This window comes from Saimiri boliviensis, chromosome 1 (genome assembly GCF_048565385.1).
Source record: "Saimiri boliviensis isolate mSaiBol1 chromosome 1, mSaiBol1.pri, whole genome shotgun sequence".
In the NCBI taxonomy this organism is placed as follows: domain Eukaryota; kingdom Metazoa; phylum Chordata; class Mammalia; order Primates; family Cebidae; genus Saimiri; species Saimiri boliviensis.
This window is the reverse complement of record NC_133449.1, coordinates 103,002,081-103,022,952: the sequence shown is the minus strand read 5'-3', so window position 1 is coordinate 103,022,952 and position 20,872 is coordinate 103,002,081. Positions and strand designations below refer to the sequence as shown.

The following is a 20,872-nucleotide window of genomic DNA, read 5'->3' as shown; positions in this document are numbered from 1 at the left end:
TTACAGGTGCATTCCACCAAGCCTGGCTAATTTTTTTATTTTTAGTAGACATGGAGTTTCCCCATGATGGTCACGCTGGTCTCAAATTCTTGACCTCAGGTGATCTGCCCCCTCAGCCTTCCAAAGTGCGGGGATTACAGGCGGGAGCCACCTCAATGGGCCAAGAGTCCTATTTTTAAAATGCTGAAAGAAAACAATTATCAACGCAGAATTCCTAATCCAATAAAAATCCCCTTCAGGAAGGAAGATAAAATCAAGAAATTCTTAGATGAATAAAAACAAGATTATTTGTTGCAAGCAGATCTGATCTAAAGAATTCCTACAGAATGTCCTTCACACAGAAAGACACGGGTATCAGGAGGAGACTTGGAACATCAAAAATAAAGGAAAGCAGCAGCAGAAGTGGGAAATATTCGGATGAGTAAAGCTGAGTTCCTTTCTTCTCAAGTTCTCTAAAATGTTTTTGACTGTTGAAAGCAAAAATTACCATTTTGTCGAATGGAGTTTACAACAAATACAGCAATTATAACAACTACAACATAAAGGCAGAGGGGTCAGTAACTGATACAGAGGCTGGGACGCGGCTCCACAGTCTTCTGGAAGTGTTAAAATGTGGATTCTAAGCGGTCTGTGAAGACCGAAGTCTGTATATTTTATTCCCTGGAACGATTACTAAAAAAACTATGCAAAGCATTTATGGTCAAAACTTAAGAGACAAAATAAAACAATACGAAAAAATGACCTCAAAGAAGATAGTAAAGTTAAGCAATAAAACCCTCAGGAAACAATAGTAAACAAACAGTAAAATGGGAGGCTTAAATTCTAGCATATCGATAATTACATTAAATGTAAATGGTCTAAACATACCAACTACAAAGCTTGTCAGGCTGGATTAAAAAACCACACATAACCCAACGGTATGCTGTTTATAAGAAACTTTCTTCAAATACAATTATACAGGTAAGTTGAAAGCAAAGAGACAGAACAGTATATGCCAAGCAAACACCAATCAAGAGAAATTAGAACAGCTATATTAATAGCAAAGTAAACTTAGAGCACACAGCATTACCAGAAGCATTAAATGTTTAACACACAATCATTTACAAACGTGAATGTACCAAACAATGGACTTTCAAAGTATATGAAGCAAAAAACTGAAAGCAGAAACAGGCAGTTACAGCTGAAAAACTCAACCCCTCACTTAGTAAGAGAACACGTGGTGAGAAAACCAGCAAGGATACAGAAGAACTGAACAACCTACCAAACATCGTCCTCTAATTAACAGAACAGACATTTACTAAAACAAGAAGGACACACACTCTTGCTGTCCCCCAGGCCAGAGGGCAGTGGTGCGATCCTAGCTCACTGCAGTCTCAAACTCCCTGGTTCAGGTGATCCTCCCACCTAAGCCTCCTGAGTAGCTGGGACAAAAGGCACGTAACACCATGCCCAGCTAATTTTTTAAAAAAACTTTTTGTAGAGATGGGGGTCTCACTATGTTGCCCAGGCTGCGCTCAAACTTTTGGACTCAAGTAATTCTCCTGCCTTGGCCTCCCAAAGTGTTGGAATTACAAGTGTGAGCCACCACACCCGGGGAAGAATATATACTCTTTTCAAGTACACAAGAACATTCTTCAAGAGAAATCACATTCTGGGCCACAAAACACAACTTAACAAATTTAAAAGAACTGAAATATACCAAGTGTGTCTTCTGACTGTAATAGACTTGAACTGTAAGCCAATAGCATAATGATAATGGAAAAATATCCAAATATTTGGAAAACAGGTGCCATATTTCTAAATAATTCACAAGGCAACGAGAAAGTCTTAAGGAACATTTAAAATATTTTGAAGTAAATGAAAATAAAAATATGTCAAAATTTGGCGATGCAGCTACAGCAATGCTTAAGGGCAATGTACATCATTAAATGTACGTATTACGAAGAGGAGAGGCCTCAGATCAACAACTAAAGCTTCAACGTAAGGGCAGTGTACATAATTAAATGTACGTATTACAAAGAGGAGAGGCCTCAGATCAATAACTAAAGCTTCACCGTAAGCAACTAGAAAATGAGAAAAGCCAGAAGCAAGCAGAAAACAACAACAAAAATCGGTGAAATTGAAAACAGAAAAACAATAAAGAAAAATCAATGTATCCAAAAGTGACTTCTGTGAAAAAAGAGTCATAAAACAGATAAACCTCTAGAAAGAATAACAAAGAAAAAAGAAAGAGAAGACACAAGTTGGCACCATGAGGCATGGGAGGACATAACATCAGGTCCTGACATCATTAAAAGGTTATTAGGAGAATTCCCTTATTAAAGAGTTTTTTTAATCCTGTTTCTGCGGAACCCTTATTACCCTTTCAATGATTTCATGGCCTGAAGGGAAACTCTACACACAAAAAGTTAACAGATTAAATGAACCAACTCCTCAAAAATCATATGTTCCAAAAGTCACCCAAGATGCAACAGATGACCCGAATAGTCTTATAAACACTGAAGAAATTGAATTCATAGTTCTTTTTCTTCCAAAAAAGAAACACTGGTAGGGCACAGTGGCTCACCCCTGTAATCCCAGCACTTTGGCAGGCCAAGGAGGAAGAATCACTCGAGGCCAGGAGTTCAAGACCACCCTGCGCAAAATAGTGAGACCCCAACTCTACAAAAAATTAAAAAGTTAGCTGGGCATGGTGGCACATGTCTGTGGTCCCAGCTACTCGAGAGGGTGAGGCAGAAGGATCACCTGAGCCCAGGAGTACAAGGCTGCAGTAAGCTCTGACGGCACCACTGCACTCCAGCCTGTATTCTGGAGTGAGACTGTCACACATACAAAATAACAATAGAAAAGAAAACCTCTAGGTCCAGATGATTTCCTTGGTGAATTCCACCAATAATTTAAATTAGAAATAATACCAATTCCACACAATTTCTTCCAGAAAAAAATAAGAAAGGAGGGAACACTTCCGAACTCATTTAATGAGGCCAGTATCACCCTTAAACACAACCCAGACAAAGGAAGTGCATGAACGGGAAACTACAGACCAAAATTTCTCATGGATACAGATGCAAAAACACTCCGTTAGCAAATCAAATCCAGTACTACATACAAAAAATTGACACACCATGACCAAGTGGCGTTTGTCCTGGGAATAAAAGGTTGGTTCAATTTAATCTACCATATTAACAGCCTAATAAATAAAAATGATTTCATGCAGAACTAACGCAGAAAAGGTTTCTGAATATATTCAACATGTGTTTGGTGATAAAAACTCTCAGCATATTATAGATAGAATCTGCAAAAAGCCAATAACTAACACACTTGCTGAAAGACTGAATCCTTCCGCTGTAAAGTCACAAATAAGAATGTCCACTCTTACTGCTTCCATTCAATATGGTATTGGAAATCTTAGAGCTTTAGTCATACAGATTGGAAAGGAAGAAATAAAACTGTATTTGCACAAAACACGATTGTATTTGTAGAAATTCCCAAGAAGTCTTCAAAAGTCTCTGAAAACTAGTAAGTGAATTTAGCAAAGTAACAACTGAAGTATTTGAGGCCAACACACAAAAATCAATTGTATTTCTACCTACTAGCAATGAACAATTTAAAATTAACAACAAAACGATGGAAAACAGCAACAAAAACCTGAGTGAACAGTGGCTCAGGCCTGTAATCTCAGCACTTTGGAAGGCTGAGGTGGACAGATTACTTGAGGCCATGAGTTTGAGACCAGCCTGGCCAACATGGTGAAAACTTGTGTCTACTAAAAATTAGCCAGATATGGTGCACATGTCTGTAATTCCAGCTACTTGGGAGGCTGAGGCATGAGAATCACTTGAACCCAGGAAGAAGAGGTTGCAGTGAGTTGAGATCACACCGTTACACTCTAGCCTGGGTGAAAGGGCAAAATGTCTCAAAAAACAAACAATGCCCCACCCCCTGCCATACTTACAATAGTTTAAAAAGAAGAGGAGGAAAAGGAGGAGGAGGACTAAAAGGAGTAGCAAAGAAAAGGAGAAACATTTAGATATAAATCTAACACAACGAGTACAGCATCTACATGCTGAAAACAACATAGAAGAAACCAAAGTAGATCTACATAAATGGAGAGACATACCATGTTCATGAATTGGAAGACTCAACACAGTAATTGCTAATTCTCCCCCAAGTGATCTCCCCTATCAGAATGGCTAAATTCCAATCAACATCTCTCTCTCTCTTTCTCACTCTCTCTCTCTTTTGAGACAGAGTCTCGCTCTGTTGCCCAGACTGAAGTGCAGTGGCAAAATCTTGGCTCACTTCAACCTCCACCTCCCAGGCTCAAACAATTCTTATGCCTCAGTCTCCTGAGTAGTTGGGATTACAGGCATGTGCCACCAGATCTGGCTAATTTTTTTGTATTTTTAGTAGAGACAGTACTTCACCTTGTTGGCCAGGCTCGTCTTGAACTCCTGGCTTCAAGTTGACCTGCCTGCCTTGGCTTCCCAAAGTGCTGGGATTACAGGCATGAGCCACCATGCCTGGCTTTCCAATCAAGATCTCAAAAGGACTTTTTGTAGATATAGACAAGCTAATTCTAAAATTGATATGTGCACCAAAACAACTCTGAAAATGAAGAATAAAGCTGGTAAAATCGCACTAAAATTGTAAGACTTAGCATAAAACCACAAGTCAAGACAATGAGGTATCAGCAGAACAGAAACATAGATCAAGGGAACAGAACAGAGAACCTACAGACAGACCCTCTCAAATATGTCCAACTAATTTTTGGCAAAGAGGCAATGGTAACTCAATGCAGAAAGGGTAGTCTTTTCAAATGATATTTGAACAATGGTTTATCAAAAAAAAAAAGAACCTCCCACCTAAACCTAGTATGTGAGGTTTCTCACATATTCCAAAAAAAATGCAAAACTACATGCAAAAAAATGAACCTCCCACCTAAACCTCACATATTACCCAAAAATTCACTGAAAATGCTGCATGGATATAAATGTAAAATTATAAACATTCAGATGAAGACCTAAAAGAAAACCCTTGCAACCTGGAGTTAGATATGACAGCAAAAGCTTGATCCATGAAAGAAAACAAAAAAAAAAGGAAAAAGAAAATAAAAGAAAGATAAAGTAGACTTGCTCTAAGAAATAGCAGAGAATGAAAACGTAAGACTGAGAAAATACTGGCAAATCACCTATTCTAAATCTGAACAGCAAGAAAATAAACCAGTTAAACAGTCTGAAGAGTTAAACAGATACTTCAAAACAAGACCCACAGATGGCAAATAAACATGCGTACAGATGCCCCACATCAATGGCCAGTGGCGAAACAACTACTCACTGAAACTATAGCCAGGCACTGAAACCACGGCCAGAGCAACACTAAAACCATGGCTAGGGAGACACTGAAACCACAGCCAGAGTGGCACTGGAACCATGGCCATAGTGGCACTGGAACCATGGCCAGAGTGACACTGAAACCATGGCCATAGTGGCACTGGAACCACAGCCAGAGTGACACTGAAACCACGGCCAGAGTGACATGGAAACCACGGCCAGAGTGGCACTGAAACCACGGCCAGAGCGACACAGAAACCATGGCCAGAGTGACACAGAAACCATGGCCAGAATGACATAGAAACCACGGCTATGGTGACACTGAAACCATGGCCAGAGCGATATGGAAACCATAGCCAGAGTGACACTGAAACCACGGCCAGGGTGACATTAAAACCACAGTCAGGCACTGCTGAACACCAGACAGAGTGACACTGAAACGATGGCCAGAGTGAAAATGAAACCACGGCCAGGCACTGCAAACACCGGCCAGAGCAGCTAATGGAAAAATTTCCGACGAATATCAAGTGCCGGAAGGAGGCAGAGCACCCAGGACTCTCACCAGTTGCTGGTAGAAACGCAAAATAACACAGCAACTCCACAAGAACAGTCTGGCACTTTCTACTAAAGTTAAACATACACTTAATGTGACCAATCAACCCCATTCCTAGGTATTTACCTTAGAGAAATATAAACTTATTTTCACACAAAATCCTGAAATTAATAATGTTTATAAAGCTGTACTTACCATGGCCCCTATCTGGAAACAACCCAAATGTCTTCCAATGAGTGACTGGATAAACACCCACATCACAGAATATTACTTGGCAATAAAAAAGAGCGAATTCCTGGCACACGCAGCACCCTTGGGTGAATCTCAATGGCACCATCTTAAGTGAGAGAAGCCGCAGGCTTGAAATATAACACTATGGGATTCTGGCCATAAGAGATTCTTGAGGAGACAGAACTCAAACGGAAACAGATGAGGGGTACCGGAGGATAAGTGAATGCTTCTGGGAGAGAACCTGCTCTGATCCCGACTGTGGTAGGAGTTCTGCGAATCCATAGATATGTGAAAATTCATAAAATTGTGTGACAAAAAAAAAGGAGTCAATGTGCCACTTCTCAGTACGGTGAGGCATCTCCACTCATGGCCTGTTCTGCGGTGACAGTGATCCAAGCACCTCAGCCCCTCTCCACACTGTAAACACAGACTCCATCCACCCAGCACCTCAGCCCCTCTCCACACTGTAGACACACAGACTCCATCCACCCAGCACCTCAGCCCCTCTCCACACTGTAAACACAGACTCCATCCACCCAGCACCTCAGCCCCTCTCCACACTGTAGACAGACTCCATCCACCCAGCACCTCAGCCCCTCTCCACACTGTAGACACACAGACTCCATCCACCCAGCACCTCAGCCCCTCTCCACACTGTAGACACAGATTCCATCCACCCAGCACCTCAGCCCCTCTCCACACTGTAAACACAGACTCCATCCACCCAGCACCTCAGCCCCTCTCCACACTGTAAACACAGACTCCATCCACCCAGCACCTCAGCCCCTCTCCACACTGTAGACACAGACTCCATCCACCCAGCACCTCAGCCCCTCTCCACACTGTAAACACAGACTCCATCCACCCAGCACCTCAGCCCCTCTCCACACTGTAGACACAGACTCCATCCACCCAGCACCTCAGCCCCTCTCCACACTGTAAACACAGACTCCATCCACCCAGCACCTCAGCCCCTCTCCACACTGTAGACACAGACTCCATCCACCCAGCACCTCAGCCCCTCTCCACACTGTAGACACAGACTCCATCCACCCAGCACCTCAGCCCTTGTCCACACTGTAGACACAGACTCCATCCACCCAGCACCTCAGCCCCTCTCCACACTGTAAACACAGACTCCATCCACCCAGCACCTCAGCCCCTCTCCACACTGTAGACACACAGACTCCATCCACCCAGCACCTCAGCCCCTCTCCACACTGTAGACATACAGACTCCATCCACCCAGCACCTCAGCCCCTCTCCACACTGTAGACATACAGACTCCATCCACCCAGCACCTCAGCCCCTGTCCACACAGTAGACACACAGACTCCACCCACCCAGCCCCTCAGCCCCTCTCCACACTGTAAACACAGACTCCATCCACCCAGCACCTCAGCCCCTGTCCACACTGTAGACATACAGACTCCATCCACCCAGCACCTCAGCCCCTGTCCACAGTGTAGACACAGACTCCATCCACCTAGCACTCAGCCCTTGTCCACACTGTAGACACACAGACTCCATCCACCCAGCACCTCAGCCGCTCTCTACACTGTAGACACACAGACTCCATCCACCCAGCACCTCAGCCCCTCTCCACACTGTAAACACAGACTCCATTCATCCAGCACCTCAGCCCCTGTCCACACTGTAGACACACAGACTCCATCCACCCAGCACCTCAGCTCCTCTCCACACTGTACAGACTCCATCCACCCAGCACCTCAGCCCCTCTCCACACTGTAAACACAGACTCCATCCACCCAGCACCTCAGCCCCTCTCCACACTGTAGACACACAGACTCCATCCACCCAGCACCTCAGCCCCTCTCCACACTGTAGACACACAGACTCCACCCACCCAGCACCTCAGCCCCTCTCCACACTGTAGACACAGACTCCATCCACCCAGCACCTCAGCCCTTGTCCACACTGTAGACACAGACTCCATCCATCCAGCACCTCAGCCCCTCTCCACACTGTAAACAGACTCCATCCACCCAGCACCTCAGCCCCTGTCCACACTGCAAGCACACAGGCTCAGTCAATCCAGGCCCTGACCTCCACACAGTTGCCTGCATGGCACTGACTCACTAGACAGACCTGGAAGAAGGCCAACTGAATGTCAGTCCCGGACACCTGTGAAATTGAGTTCTGGCCATGAAAGCGGGAAGAGGGAGAAGGGTATCGACCACGAAGAGGAATGTCACGGAGAGGAATGCAAAGTCGTGCGAAACAACGAGTATTTCCTTGACTAAAACAGAACCAAGGTATCACCATGTTCGTTCTCCTGGAGCACAAGCTCTGAGGGAGCACAGACCTGAGAGCCAGGAAGGGCTGGTGTCTTCAGGGACCCGAGAGGCGGGGTGAGGCCGAGGCAGGAGCCCCGGGAGAGGGGTGTCAGGACAACCGCATGGGCTGGGACCTCAAGCCACCCTATAGAGGGTGGGGGCAGGCATCCACCAAGGGGCAGCCACCCAGATGGGTTTCAGGAAGGTGTCCATGGCAGTGTCGGGGCCACAGTGGGGGCCTCAGAGGATAACACACCAGTGAGGCGCTGCAGGTGACTCAGGCCAGGCAGTGGGCATGGTGTGACCCTCCACACAAGGTCGGCTGCTACAGGTGGCCCCAGTGAGAGGTTTTCGTGGGGAAACAATGGCCACTTCAGGTGGTTCTGAAGCTTGTCATTTAATTACACTGAAAGCCACCTGCGTCCTACTTGTTTGCTGGGCTAAAATGTCTAGCCACAACCACGGCTCCAGCCACAACCATCGCTCCAACCCTCACCTGGTCAGGTATGGAAACCAAGGTCCAGGGAGAGCATGTGGCTGTCCACTCACGAGAACAGCCCATGGCCCGAGGGCCAAGACAGCGCCACAGAGAAGGCAATCTGCTGAGGTCAGACTCGATCCTTCCTTTTAAAATCTCAAGGCAACAGTCAATCATGTGTGGTATCAGGTGTGGATACTGGCTTTAGAGAAAATAATTTCTTTTTAAATCAAGATTCCGTTTCCCCATAATCCCTAAACCTTCCTCCTTGATGTGTGTTCACCTGTGATGAGTAGAGTCTCATGTTAAAATCCTCACAGAAATGAGCCAACGTCCTTTCTTCTTGTTCACCTTTTGTCAAATTTAGAATAACGCAGGAGACTAGGAGGCCACCAGTGAGCTCTGCACAGGCACCCTTCAAGACCCAGAGAAGCTGACCTAGAAACGGGGAGTGCAGAGCCACGTGACCCCGAGAAGCTGGCCTAGGAAGCGGGAGTGCAGGCCACGAGGAGACGGCCTAGAAAGCGAGAGTGCAGGCACAGGCACCCGCCTTAGCGTGCAGGACTCTTGTGACCCCCTCCACACCTGCCCTTGGGGCCTGCGGTTAGCGTCGGCTCAGGACAGATGCCAGGGCCAGGCCAGTTCCTGTTTTTAACCAGATTCCCATCACCAACAACGACCTCTCCTGCTTTCTCTCAGGGGTGCCCTTAGCCGAGGACTTCATGGCCCACGTCAGTGTGTCCTTGTGGATGGGGCCCCTAAGAGGGGCTGTGGGCCCAGTGTGGGTCCCCTAGGTGTTCTGCTCTGGGCTCCATCCGCCCACTGCTCCGTGAGCACACAGACGAACATGGCCGGCACCTACAGTGTCCAGGAGGCCGGTCCCCTGTGCGGAGGGGAGTCCGTCTCCAGGGGAAAGACACACCCGTGGGTCCACCCCAGGGGTCCAGCCTGGACAGACGGCAGCCCGCCTGCCGAGAGCAGAGTGGCCTACCTTGGTGCCCCTCTCGTCTCCCTCTGCGAGCACGGTGTGGGTGCCGCCTTCCTTCTGTGAGTTTTCTGAGACAATGCGCACCTGCACGCCCGGCAGCGGGGTCCCCACAGAACCTACAGGGGAGGAGAAACACTGAGGAGAGGCTGCAGTGACAGGGACCTGGGGAGAGACGTGCGCGCTGCGCTCGCATTCCGCTGGGCTCCTGTGTGCCACGTGCAGGAATCAGTGTGTAAACAGAGCAACATGCCCTGGACCCAAGAGAAGACTGCCTAGGAATCGGGAGTGCAGGCCATGTGACCCCGCGAGGAGCCGGCCTAGGAAGTGGGGAGTGCAGGCCACGTGACCCAACAGGAGACGGCCTAAGAAGCGGGGAGTGCAGGCCACGTGACCCAACGAGGAGACGGCCTAAGAAGCGGGGAGTGCAGGCCATGTGACCCCACGAGGAGACGGCCTAGGAAGCGGGTAGTGCAGGCCACGTGACCCCACGAGGAGCCAGCCTAGGAAGCGAGTGTGCAGGCCACGTGACCCCACGAGGAGACGGCCTAGGAAGTAGGGCCATGTGACCCCGTGAGGAGCCGGCCTAGGAATCGGGGAGTGCAGGCCACGTGACCCCACAGGGAGCCGGCCTAGGAATCGGGGTGCAGGCCACCTGACCCCGCGGGGAGGTGGCCTAGGAAGCGGGAGCGCAGCGCCGCACAGGACATGCCAGCGGGCGGTGTGCTCAGGTCCAGCGGATGCCATAGGGATGGCCATGTGGCACGGCAGGTGCTCACACTGCACCCAGGCCTGGCCTGGGCCCCCCATACATCACTTTCCCAGTTCCCGCCCGAAGCCTCACGGCTGCCCACGGACTCTGCTCTCATCTCCACTTTCATACACTTGTTGTCTAAGGAGGGCTGGCGCCTCACCCTCATGGCCTCAGGGCTGTCCATGATGAGGTTCCTGTGTGTGTCCGGGACACAGCGGGAGGTACTGCCCTGCGCTCTGCATGGCAGGTGGGCCACACCTCGGAATGGCTCATTTATTAGACACCCATGATTTGCTCAGTGTATCCATCCCACCTGCACAGTCCCAACCTGGCTAAAATCAAATCTTACACTGGCCAGGGTGGGACAGAGCCCGGGGGGTGGGGAAGGGGCGTGCATCCTGCCGGCATATACAGGGCTGCTGCAGCCTTGCTCTGCCCGTGCTCTAGGATGGCGGTGGGACAGCAGAGGCTGCTTATGGAACAAACCCTGGCGATGTGGCATCAGCATGCGCATGGCCTAGGAGCAGAGCAAAGATGGGACTTTCTGTCCATCCACAAGGCGTGAGGCCTTCACCCTGGACTTCCTGTCCACGCACAGGACATGAGGCCTTTGCCCTGGCGTGCCTCACGGGAGTGCCTGAACGCTTATCACATGTGAGAGTCTACGTTGAGATTTCAGGCACTTCCAGGGTCAGCATGGAGGGTCAGTGCAGTGAATTCTGTAACCCACAGGGCCTCCCGGCCTCCAGACACTTGGTGAAGGGCTGCTGGTGCTGGGATCACTCCTGCTGGCCTGGCTAGACCTGTTCACGCCTGGGGTCCCACAGGTCAGGCCGGGCCACGTTGGGAGTTCTCTGTGGTTCCACACGTGCACACACCTCACACCTTCACTCTGGCCAGAACCAGCACGGGGGCATGATGGGCCGGCTTCAGCCCCCTTTCTCCCATCCTTCCTCCACCTTTATGTTTTGCTTCTGAAGATTTTAAAATGGAGGTGAAACCCACGTAACACGTGATTCGGCATTTCACAATACACACACACACGGCACAGCCCCTAGCTTGCTCCAGTCAGAACTCCCGCACAGCCGTGAAACCTGTGTAACAAGTGATTTACCATTCCACAGTACACAGCACGGCGGTGTTACACACACACACACCACAGCCCCCAGCTCGCTCCAGTCGGAACTCCCCCATGGCCTGGAAGTGCCGTCCCATGACTGCCACACTCTCCCTCCCCAGACCTGGCAAGGAGTCTGCTGTCTGTGTCCATAGGTTTTCTGCTCTGGGCGTTTCACAGGAACAGGAACAACTCACGCGGCTTCTCGCCTCTTCCTGGTGGTGCCGGTACTGGGGCGGGGGAACAGCACCAGGACACGGCACAGCTGGGCTAGGGGCGGGGCCGCAGGTGGGTAAGTGTGTGGCCGTCCCAAGCCATCTGCAGTGGCTGAAGAGGCTCTGGTGTCTGGATTCTCCAGAAGTCAAGCAGTGGGGCTGCCCATGGAAGCTCAAGGGAGTGGTCCCCACACCCCAGGTGCCCCTCTGTGCCCTGTGCATGTGCGTGGTGAGGACAGAACCCAGCCTGTGAGGGCCAATGTAGAGCGTGGCTGCAGGTAGGGGTGGGGGTGGGGGGATGCCTGAACGTTTATTACATTCCTGTGGCAGCCCACCTCTGAAATGGCTGTCAGCCCCTCCCTAATAACCCTAACTGGCCTTCGGCCCTTCCTGGTGCCTGGGACCTGGACAAGGGAAACCACCAGTAAGGCCCTGGAGCTCCCTGTCGAAGCCACAGAGAAGCCCAGGAGCTCTGAGCTCATCTGATCTCAACCCCCAATTAGAGTGTAATTAGACACGGCTGTGCTCACCATGAATGATTCATCTCCCTCCACAGGAGCCACATGGAGCATGCCCAGAACTGTAACACAAGGCAGAGTTCACCGTCTCGCGGCGGATGCGTTACACACGCAGACCTCACCCTCCCGCGGTGGACGCATTACACGCGCAGACCTCACTCTCAGCCCGGCGGACGCGTAACCCGCGCAGACCTCACCCTTCGCCCGGCGGACGCGTTGCACGCGCAGACCTCACCCGCGGTGGACGCGTTACACGCGCAGACCTCACCCTCCGCCCGGCGGATGCGTTACACGCGCAGACCTCACCCTCCCGCGGTGGACGCGTTACACGCGCAGACCTCATCCTCCTGCGGGGGACGCGTTACACGCGCAGACGTCACCCTCCACCCGGCTTCTCTCCTTCTCTCTCTCCCAAGCACGGAGCAGCGAGGCAAGCCCAAACCCCACAGCTGGAGCCAACCCAAGGGCCGAGGCCATGGCCGCCAGGGAGCGGGTTAGAGCCTGAGAGTGAGGAAGGCTCTTCACCACCGTGCCCTCCAGTAACGCTGCTCGGGAGGCTGCATTTCAGAGTTTGCATGGGCACACTGGATTCAATGCTGCGGCTCCTTTAAAGAACTGATGCTGCTGGTGATTTAGAGACAAGGAAAAGTTGTAGACGTTCGCGTCTCCTTTAGAGAAGAGGGGCTGTCCTCAGCGCCCGACTAAGGCTGTAGTGGGTAGTTAGACACGGAGAGTTTTGCGCCCGGATTTCTTGCCCAATAACCCTGAAGCTTCAGGGTTTCTGGATCCCCTTCCTCAGCCAGGGACTCCCCTCCGTGTGCTCTCTGGGGCTCCTTCCTGCTCACCTGGGAGCTCTGATTCTAGTGTAGGAGGGTGAGGTTCCCGCAAAGCCTCTGGGCTCCTGTCTGCTCTTTGGCACCCTCAGTATAGACAGCATTCCCTGGGCTGCTCCTGGTGTCCTCAGTGTAGAAAGCAGTTCCTCGGGTTGTTCCTGGTGCCCTTGGTGTAGACAGCGTTCCCTGGACTGCTCCAGGCACCATCATTGTAGACGGCGGTGCCCAGGCTGCTCTTGGAGTCCTCAGTGTAGACAGGCTGTTCCTGGAGCCCTTGGTGTAGACGGTAGTTCCCGGGCTGCTCCTGGAGCCCTTGGCGTAGACGGTAGTTCCCGGGCTGCTCCTGGAGCCCTCGGTGTAGACAGGCAGTTCCAGGGCTGCTCCTGGAGCCCTCAGTGTAGACGGAGCAGCCCTCGGTGTAGACGGCAGTTCGCTGCTGCTCCTGGCGTCAGCTTCTCGGCCTTGTATCTACTCCAGCAAAAAAGGCTGGGGGTCCCTGTCCATCTTCTGTCTTCTGCAGTCAGGACCACAGAAGAGGCCACTGTGCTCCCGGCAGCATGGCAGGCCTGGGACGTACATGTGCGTGTCTGTGTCACTCACCGGCTGCGTGACCATGGGCAGGCTCTGGGGGTTCTTGTGTGTGAATGGAAAAAGTGACCCCACAGCAGGGGCCGTTCTGAGGACACGAAATGAGAGGACACACAAAGCAATGCTGTGTATAAACAGTCGTCATCAACCACAAACTCTGTGCAGACAGATTCTGGATATACAGAACTTGACCTGCTTACACGCTTCCGGAACAAACACAGGACAAAGCCTGGAGCCATCAGCCTATCGGTCCTCACTCGCCTGCATCCCTCACTGAGCCGGGCTCTGCTCCGTCATTCAGCGCAGGTGGCGCCAGACAAAATCAGCATGTCCTGCTAAGAAGGACGATGATGAGGACAGAGACTCGAGGTTCTACTCTAGTTTGACTTCCAGGCCCCCATCTTATTTCCACCGGAGAGCTTTAGCCACCGAGGAACGAGCTGATGCGACAGGCACTGTGGAGACGTGAGCGCCAGCCTAGGGCAGGGAGCACCAGCACTGATGGCGGTTTCCTGGGGTCTGACACTAGGATCTCTTTCTCACTGGCAATGACTTCTTTTCACAATACGCCCCTGCCTGCCCACTCTCCTGGGCCGTGTCGCAGCAGGCCCTGCGTTCTGTGTGGCTGCTGCACGGGTGGTTCTGCACTGCATGCAGCACACGCTCTCAGCACCACAGCCCTGTCATCCTGCTCGGGACGCCCCAGCACCAGGGACGCCCCTTCACTCACAAGCCAGCCAGCAGCCCCCACGGCTCCCAGGCCCAGCTGTGAGCCCACAGCCTCTCCTCCTCTCCTTCCAGCCCAGCAGCCGTCATACTCACCTTGCAAGCCCCAGCACTGTATCACTGCCGGGCCCCAGCTGGGCCCAAGCACTGCTATGTCCAGGCTTACCCTAGGGCCCCAGGAATCAAGCCAGCATGGAATTAGCCAAAGGACACAGACAGAGCAAGGAACAGAGCAGAGCGTAGAAGTCAACCCCACACAGTCAACGGACTTTCCACAAAGACCCAAAGGGCCACTCGATGGAGGAGGGAGTCTTCCCACACACAGTGCTGGAAAGGCTGCACACTCATATGCTAAAAAGATCTGTGACCATATCTTGCACTGTGCACAAAATGAATTCAAAATGGATCACGGTCTGAAATGACAGTGGTGTTGATGCCTCTTCCTGTGTCTCTCATGACAGTGGTGGCTCTCTCAAGAGAGAGACAGTAAGAGACGCCCGCACCACTGACATGAGGAACCAGGTGTTCAACACCACCCGTCATGACGGAAACAGGACCCAACAAGACCCTGTCACTGCCCGTTTGAGCAGCAGGCCCTCCTGACCTCCCACCCTTCACAGGGGAGTGGGATAGTGCCACTGCTGTGGAGAAGAGCTTGGCAGCTTCAGACAATCCCGCCATCCCTCTCCTATGTATCTGCCCAAGTGAAATAAAAACCCAAGTTTGCACAGAAGTCTGCCCACCGATGTTTATAACATCTTATGTGTCATTGCCTAAAACGGGGTCAAAAGCAGTGGCATATCTAAAGGGGGAAAGAAAAAAGGAATGAAACAACAGGATATAAAATTAAAATTAATGCAGGAAAGAGGAGCAGAAATTAAATATTTCTTCTATAAGCAAATTTCCCAGTCCTTCCCCCCGTGCAGAATTGTATCTTGCTCTGCAACCTGTATAAGTTTAGATTCTTGTATCCTTATTCTCTGTAGCTGGTAACTGTGTATGTTCAGCGAAGGTCATAAGCAATGCGTAAGCAGGCTGGACTGCAGCCCCCAGGTGCTGTCACGGCGGGCAGCAGATCAGGTAAGGCCCAGGTTAGAATCCCCGAGCTCTAAACGTAATGAGCGCTGCACAGCGGAAGTCGTATGCAAGCCTGAGTGAGCGTCTGTCGAACCTGTTCTGTACCTGCAAACTTGCTTTCGCACCACTGTACTTCAGGCCTAAAACGTCAAGCCCTGTCTCTGTTAACAGGCACTCAGCCACTTTGGAAGTACATCCGAGATGGGCCGGGGTAAGCCTAAAATCAGCTCCCTCTGCAACCTCAACGGTCTCTCCAGTCTCTGAATTCTGCAGCACATCCATACACGGATCCACTTGGTAGTGAAAGGAGAGGGCTCTGACGCACACAGCTCGGGCGACGGCAGGCGGAAGCCGAGTGCAGGCTGCCAGGCTCGGAGGCCCCATCCTGCGGGATTCAGCCACATGACCTTCCAGAAGCAGCAAAACCACAGGAAGAGAAACGGGAACAAGGGGCCGGGAGGTGCTGACCACCAGAGAGGAAAAGTTTCTGAGAAGAGGAGCTTCCTCTATCTGACTGCAGTGTCACAGAACAAGGCGAGGAGCCTCCTCTATCTGACTGCGGTGTCACAGAACAAGGCGAGGAGCCTTCTCTGACTGCAGTGTCACAGAACGAGGCAAGGAGCCTCCTCTATCTGACTGCGGTGTCAAAGAACTGAGGCGAGGAGCGTCTTCTATCTGACTATGGTGTCACAGAACGAGGCGAGGAGCCTCCTCTATCTGACTGTGGTGTCACAGAACGAGGCAAGGAGCCTCCTCTATCTGACTGTGATGTCACAGAATGAGGGGAGGAGCCTCCTCCATCTGACTGTGATGATGTTTCTTCAGACTCACAGAACCGCACACCAGAGGGGGTGAATCTTACTGTGTATGCAGGTAAGCAGCTGCACAGACACACACGGGACTGTCTCACATTCACGTCTGCACCAAGAGCTCTCTTCTGCTCTGGACAGACTGAAAGGGCTGTGCAGAAAGAAGTGGGGTGCCCCCCAGCTGTGGGCTCTGCTCATGGAAGGAAGCGGGGTGCCCCCAGCTGTGGGCTCTGCTCATGGAAGGAAGTGGGGTACCCCCCCAGCTGTGGGCTCTGCTCCCCTAAGTCCCTGTAGAGGACCCAGGGATGGAAGCGTTGGCTGATATGAAAGTCAGAATGGGATTGTTAGGGAAGGCTGGACAAGAGGGGTGTGGTGCCAGGAGCCCCTGTCTAGAGAAGACAGGCAGTTGGGTCACTCACCCCACCCTGTCCCCCACACCCACCTCCCCTGGCACTGCATGGCACCCGGACTCCAGGCAGACGGAGGCTCCCACCATGGCTGACATGGTGTGGAGCCAGCAGCATGGGCCCAGACTTCTTCTGAGATGTGTGCCACCTGTTCCAGACATTGCTGTTCTTCCCATGTGGCCCCAGTCATGCAGCCAGGGGCCAGCACGACACCTCTCCCTATCTGCCCGACTGAGACCTGGGAGAAGGCTGGTCTGCCTGGTGGGGGAGGTCGCAGTGCACCCCAAGTGCCATGAGGGGCAGGTCACGGGGCACCCCGAGTGCCGGGAGGGGCAGGTCACGGGGCACCCCAAGTGCCGGGAGGGCTCTTCTGGCCTGGTGGCCTGTCCCACAGGGGAGCATCCTCCATGCTGCCCTTCAGTCCAATCCAAATGTGGGTGGTTGGAGACAGGCCCACCTGGGGTGGGCTCCAGGCAAAGTGGGAGGGGAACGGGGTTGTGGGCAGTGCTTGTACCTGGTACGCGCGCTGCGGGGTTCAGGGGCCCGGACAGAGCCATGCCGATCTCGGTCATGCCGTACCGCTCCAGCAGGGTGTGGCCTGTGATGTTCTTCCACTTCTCCAGCACGGGGAGGGGCAGGGCAGCGGAGCCTGAGACCATGAGCCTATGCACAACCAAAGGCAGCCTTAGCCCGTCGGGGAGGCCGTGCGCACACAGGTGGCGCCCCTTCACCGGCGCAGCAGCCCGGGCCACACGCAGCACTGCAGCCTGGGCAACCGCATGACTGTGCTTTTTGGAAATGACGTGTTGGGTATGTTTTAGAAGGTAAGCAGGCCTAACAGCTAATTAGGGGAACAATGTGCTTAGGGTCCGTGGTGTCCCCCCCCAAAGTTCCCACGCTGCTCACAGCCGATGCTCAAGAACGGCAGTGAGCGCACAGCTGCTGATCACGGAGCTGACTACAGGGGAACAGCCATGGTGTGGCGGCTGTGGCCAGGCGCCTCCGGGTATAGAGCCAGCTCAGCTCGCAGGCTCCACGGGAGAACGGAGACATGGAGGAATTGCTGCAGTACCCAATGAGGCCGGACACACCCAAGGGGCTCAGAACTGCCCACAGATGGGGAGCCAGCTCAGCTCACAGGCTCGGCTCAGGCTTGGCAGGATGAACCCTGAGTCCTATGCTGTCCTCACAGCATTCCCAAAGCCTCACGTGCAGAGGGAGGGTTAGAGCCCCTGCGTGCAGAGGGAGGCGATTTTGTTTGGGTTTGAGCGGAGGGGTCCCTGCTGCCTGTTTCTGAGGAGGCAGCACGGCCAGGACCCTGGCTGGGAAGTCCAGATGGCCAAGGTCTCATCGCCTCTGTCACCCCGGAAATCACGGGATCCTGTCCTTCACTGACCTCATGCTTGCCCTCGGTTCCTTAGACTTGGTAAAATGTACTGCTTATCCTGCCCCAGGGCACCCCAGGGTGGGGCTTCGGGCAGGCAGTGAGGAGCACAGCAAAACCATGGTCTCGGCGGCCTCACAGAAAAGGGGAAAGGGAACAGCAAAGGGAGGAAGCAGGGTCAGGTGTGTGCCCTGACAGCCCGGAATTCTCTCCAGCAACCACATGCTGCTTCCCTGGGCACTTCCTGGGGACGAGGGGGAGTGGCACGGCAGCCGCAGACACACAATAACCCCATTGGAAACACCGTTAAGCTGAGCCTTCTGTTCACGTCCTGCGGTCCACCCGCCATGCCACTCCTGCCTCTCACAACCAGAAAAAAACCCTGCCCAGGACTCTGCGGGCAGTGCGGGCCGTGGTTCGTGCGGAGACTCGCTGAGCCACACGTATGCATCTCCAGTTAGTGGACACACTTCAGCAGACACGAGGGAAAGGGGACTTTCCCAGGCCTGCAGGTTCATGCGAGAGTGCAGAGCAAACGCCACTGAATGGCCTGAAAGACCAGCTGGGCCCTGGGAGGGAGCTGGGAGGGAGGGGCAGGGATGGGAGGAAAAGCAGCAGAACGCACCCCAGGCAGGAGGGGTCACAGGGCTGCGTGCAAAAGCAGAGAAACTGCCGAGCGAAGGGACTGCCGAGCGGAGGCAGGTGCCGTGCACATGTGGGCACAGGAGGCAGGAGCCAGTGGCTCAGGTCACTGTCCTCACCCTGGTCCTTCAGACCCCATGACAGAGAGACAGACGGACAGGAGAGAGAGAAGACACACAGATGAAGACAGAGAGACATGGAGAGGTAGAGACAGATGGAGAGACAGATGGATAAAGAGATAGAGACAGAGAGAAAGACCGGAGAGACAGAAGACAGAGACAGAGAGATGGAGAGATAAGACAGATGAGAGACAGACAATGAGACCTGAGAGACAGAGACAGTGACACGGAATGCAGACAGAAGTCAATGTGGAACAGATTCTAGATACCTGTATAGACGGGTGGCAAGGGAGAACATTGAAAGGAAATGCAAAGTGCTGCCTCCTAGAACTCAGAAGTGCTTTATTGGAAGGAAGTTCTATCTGCTGTTCTTTAAGACTATCTGCACGGAAAGTGGGCTCTTTTCATTTACCTGATTTTTTGTTCACAAACGGCACGCACGAAATCCTGGACATGCGTTTGGGTAAAATGTCTGTCGTAGTACTCCATCAGCTTGGTGTATATGGTAGGCACTGCCATAAATACACTGATCTGCGGCGTTTCAGAACTTAAGAACTTCTCCCAAACCTGCAGAGGAAAGGAAGCCCTCAGTAAGAAGATGAGCAAGCAGGCACCAAGACCCACAGCAGAGGCTCCCGGCTCCATGCACGGCGTTCTCGTTGGTCACAGTCAAGAGTCCACAGCGCCTCCCATATAAAAGCGGTGCCTCAGCCTCTTACCCGTTCCCACAGAAGTCACCTTGTGTGGGGCAACTGTGTCTGGCCTGAAAGGGGAAAAGCAACCGTGGAGGGGTAAGAGCAATGGGGGGAGAAGAGCAATGTGGGGGGGAGGAGCAATGGGGGGGGAAGAGCAATGTGGGGGGGAAGAGCAATCGTGGTGGGGAAGAGCAATCGTGGGGGGGAAGAGCAATGTGGGGGGAAGAGCAATCGTGGTGGGGAAGAGCAATCGTGGTGGGGAAGAGCAATCGTGGAGGGGGAAGAGCAATGTGGGGGGAAGAGCAATTTTGGTGGGGAAAAGCAATCGTGGAGGGCGGAGAACAATCGTCGGGGGGAAGAGCAATCCTTAGGGGAAGAGCAATCCTTGGGGGGAAGAGCAATCGTGGGGGGGAAGAGCAATCGTGGGGGGAAAGAGGAACCATTGGGGGAAGAGCAATCGTGGGAGGGGAAGAGCAATCATGGCGGGGAAGAGCAATCCATAGGGGAAGAGCAATTGTGGAGGGGAATAGCAATCATTGGGGGAAGAGCAATCATGGAGGGGGAAGAGTAATCACGAAGGGGGAAGAGCAATCGTGGGGGGGAAGAGAAATCATTGGGGGAACAGCAATTGTGGGAAGGGAAGAGCAATCGTAGGGGGGGAGAGCAATCCTTGGGGGAAGAGCAATTGTGGGGGGGAAGAGCAATCGTGGAGGGGGAAGAGTAATCAAGTGGGGGAAGAGTGATCCTTGGGGGAAGAGCAATTGGGGGGGAAGAGCAATCATGGAGGGGGAAGAGCAATCGTGGAGGGGGAAGAGCAATCATGAGGGGGGAAGAGCAATCGTGGAGGGGGGAAGAGCAATCATTAGGGGAAGAGCAATCGTGTGGGGGAAAGAGCAATCGTGGAAGGGAAGAGCAATTGTGGGGGGAAGGGCAATCATGGGAGGGAGAAGAGCAACCGTGGGGGAAGAGCAATCACTGTGGGGGAAGAGCAACCGTGGGGTGGGGGAAGAGCAATCATTGTGGGGGAAGAGCAACTGTGGGGTGGGGGAAGAGCAATCATGGGGGGAAGAGCAATCGTGGGGGGGAAGAGCAATCATGGGGGGGAAGAGCA

At 52.5% G+C, this 20,872-nt stretch overlaps 1 protein-coding gene across 13 annotated transcripts in view; it reads right to left on the bottom strand.

The window, feature by feature from the left end:
* LOC120367596 (malonate--CoA ligase ACSF3, mitochondrial) overlaps positions 1-20,872 on the bottom strand; it is a 67,717-nt gene that overhangs the window by 27,520 nt on the left and 19,325 nt on the right. For all 13 annotated transcript variants that reach the window (XM_074401476.1, XM_074401486.1, XM_074401479.1 and 10 more), the window contains 3 exons: positions 19,479-19,633; positions 17,436-17,584; positions 9,884-9,996 (listed from right to left, as the gene is read on the bottom strand). In XM_074401476.1, the coding sequence (XP_074257577.1) occupies positions 9,884-9,996; positions 17,436-17,584; positions 19,479-19,633 (417 nt within the window). The remainder of the gene's footprint in view (positions 1-9,883; positions 9,997-17,435; positions 17,585-19,478; positions 19,634-20,872) is intronic.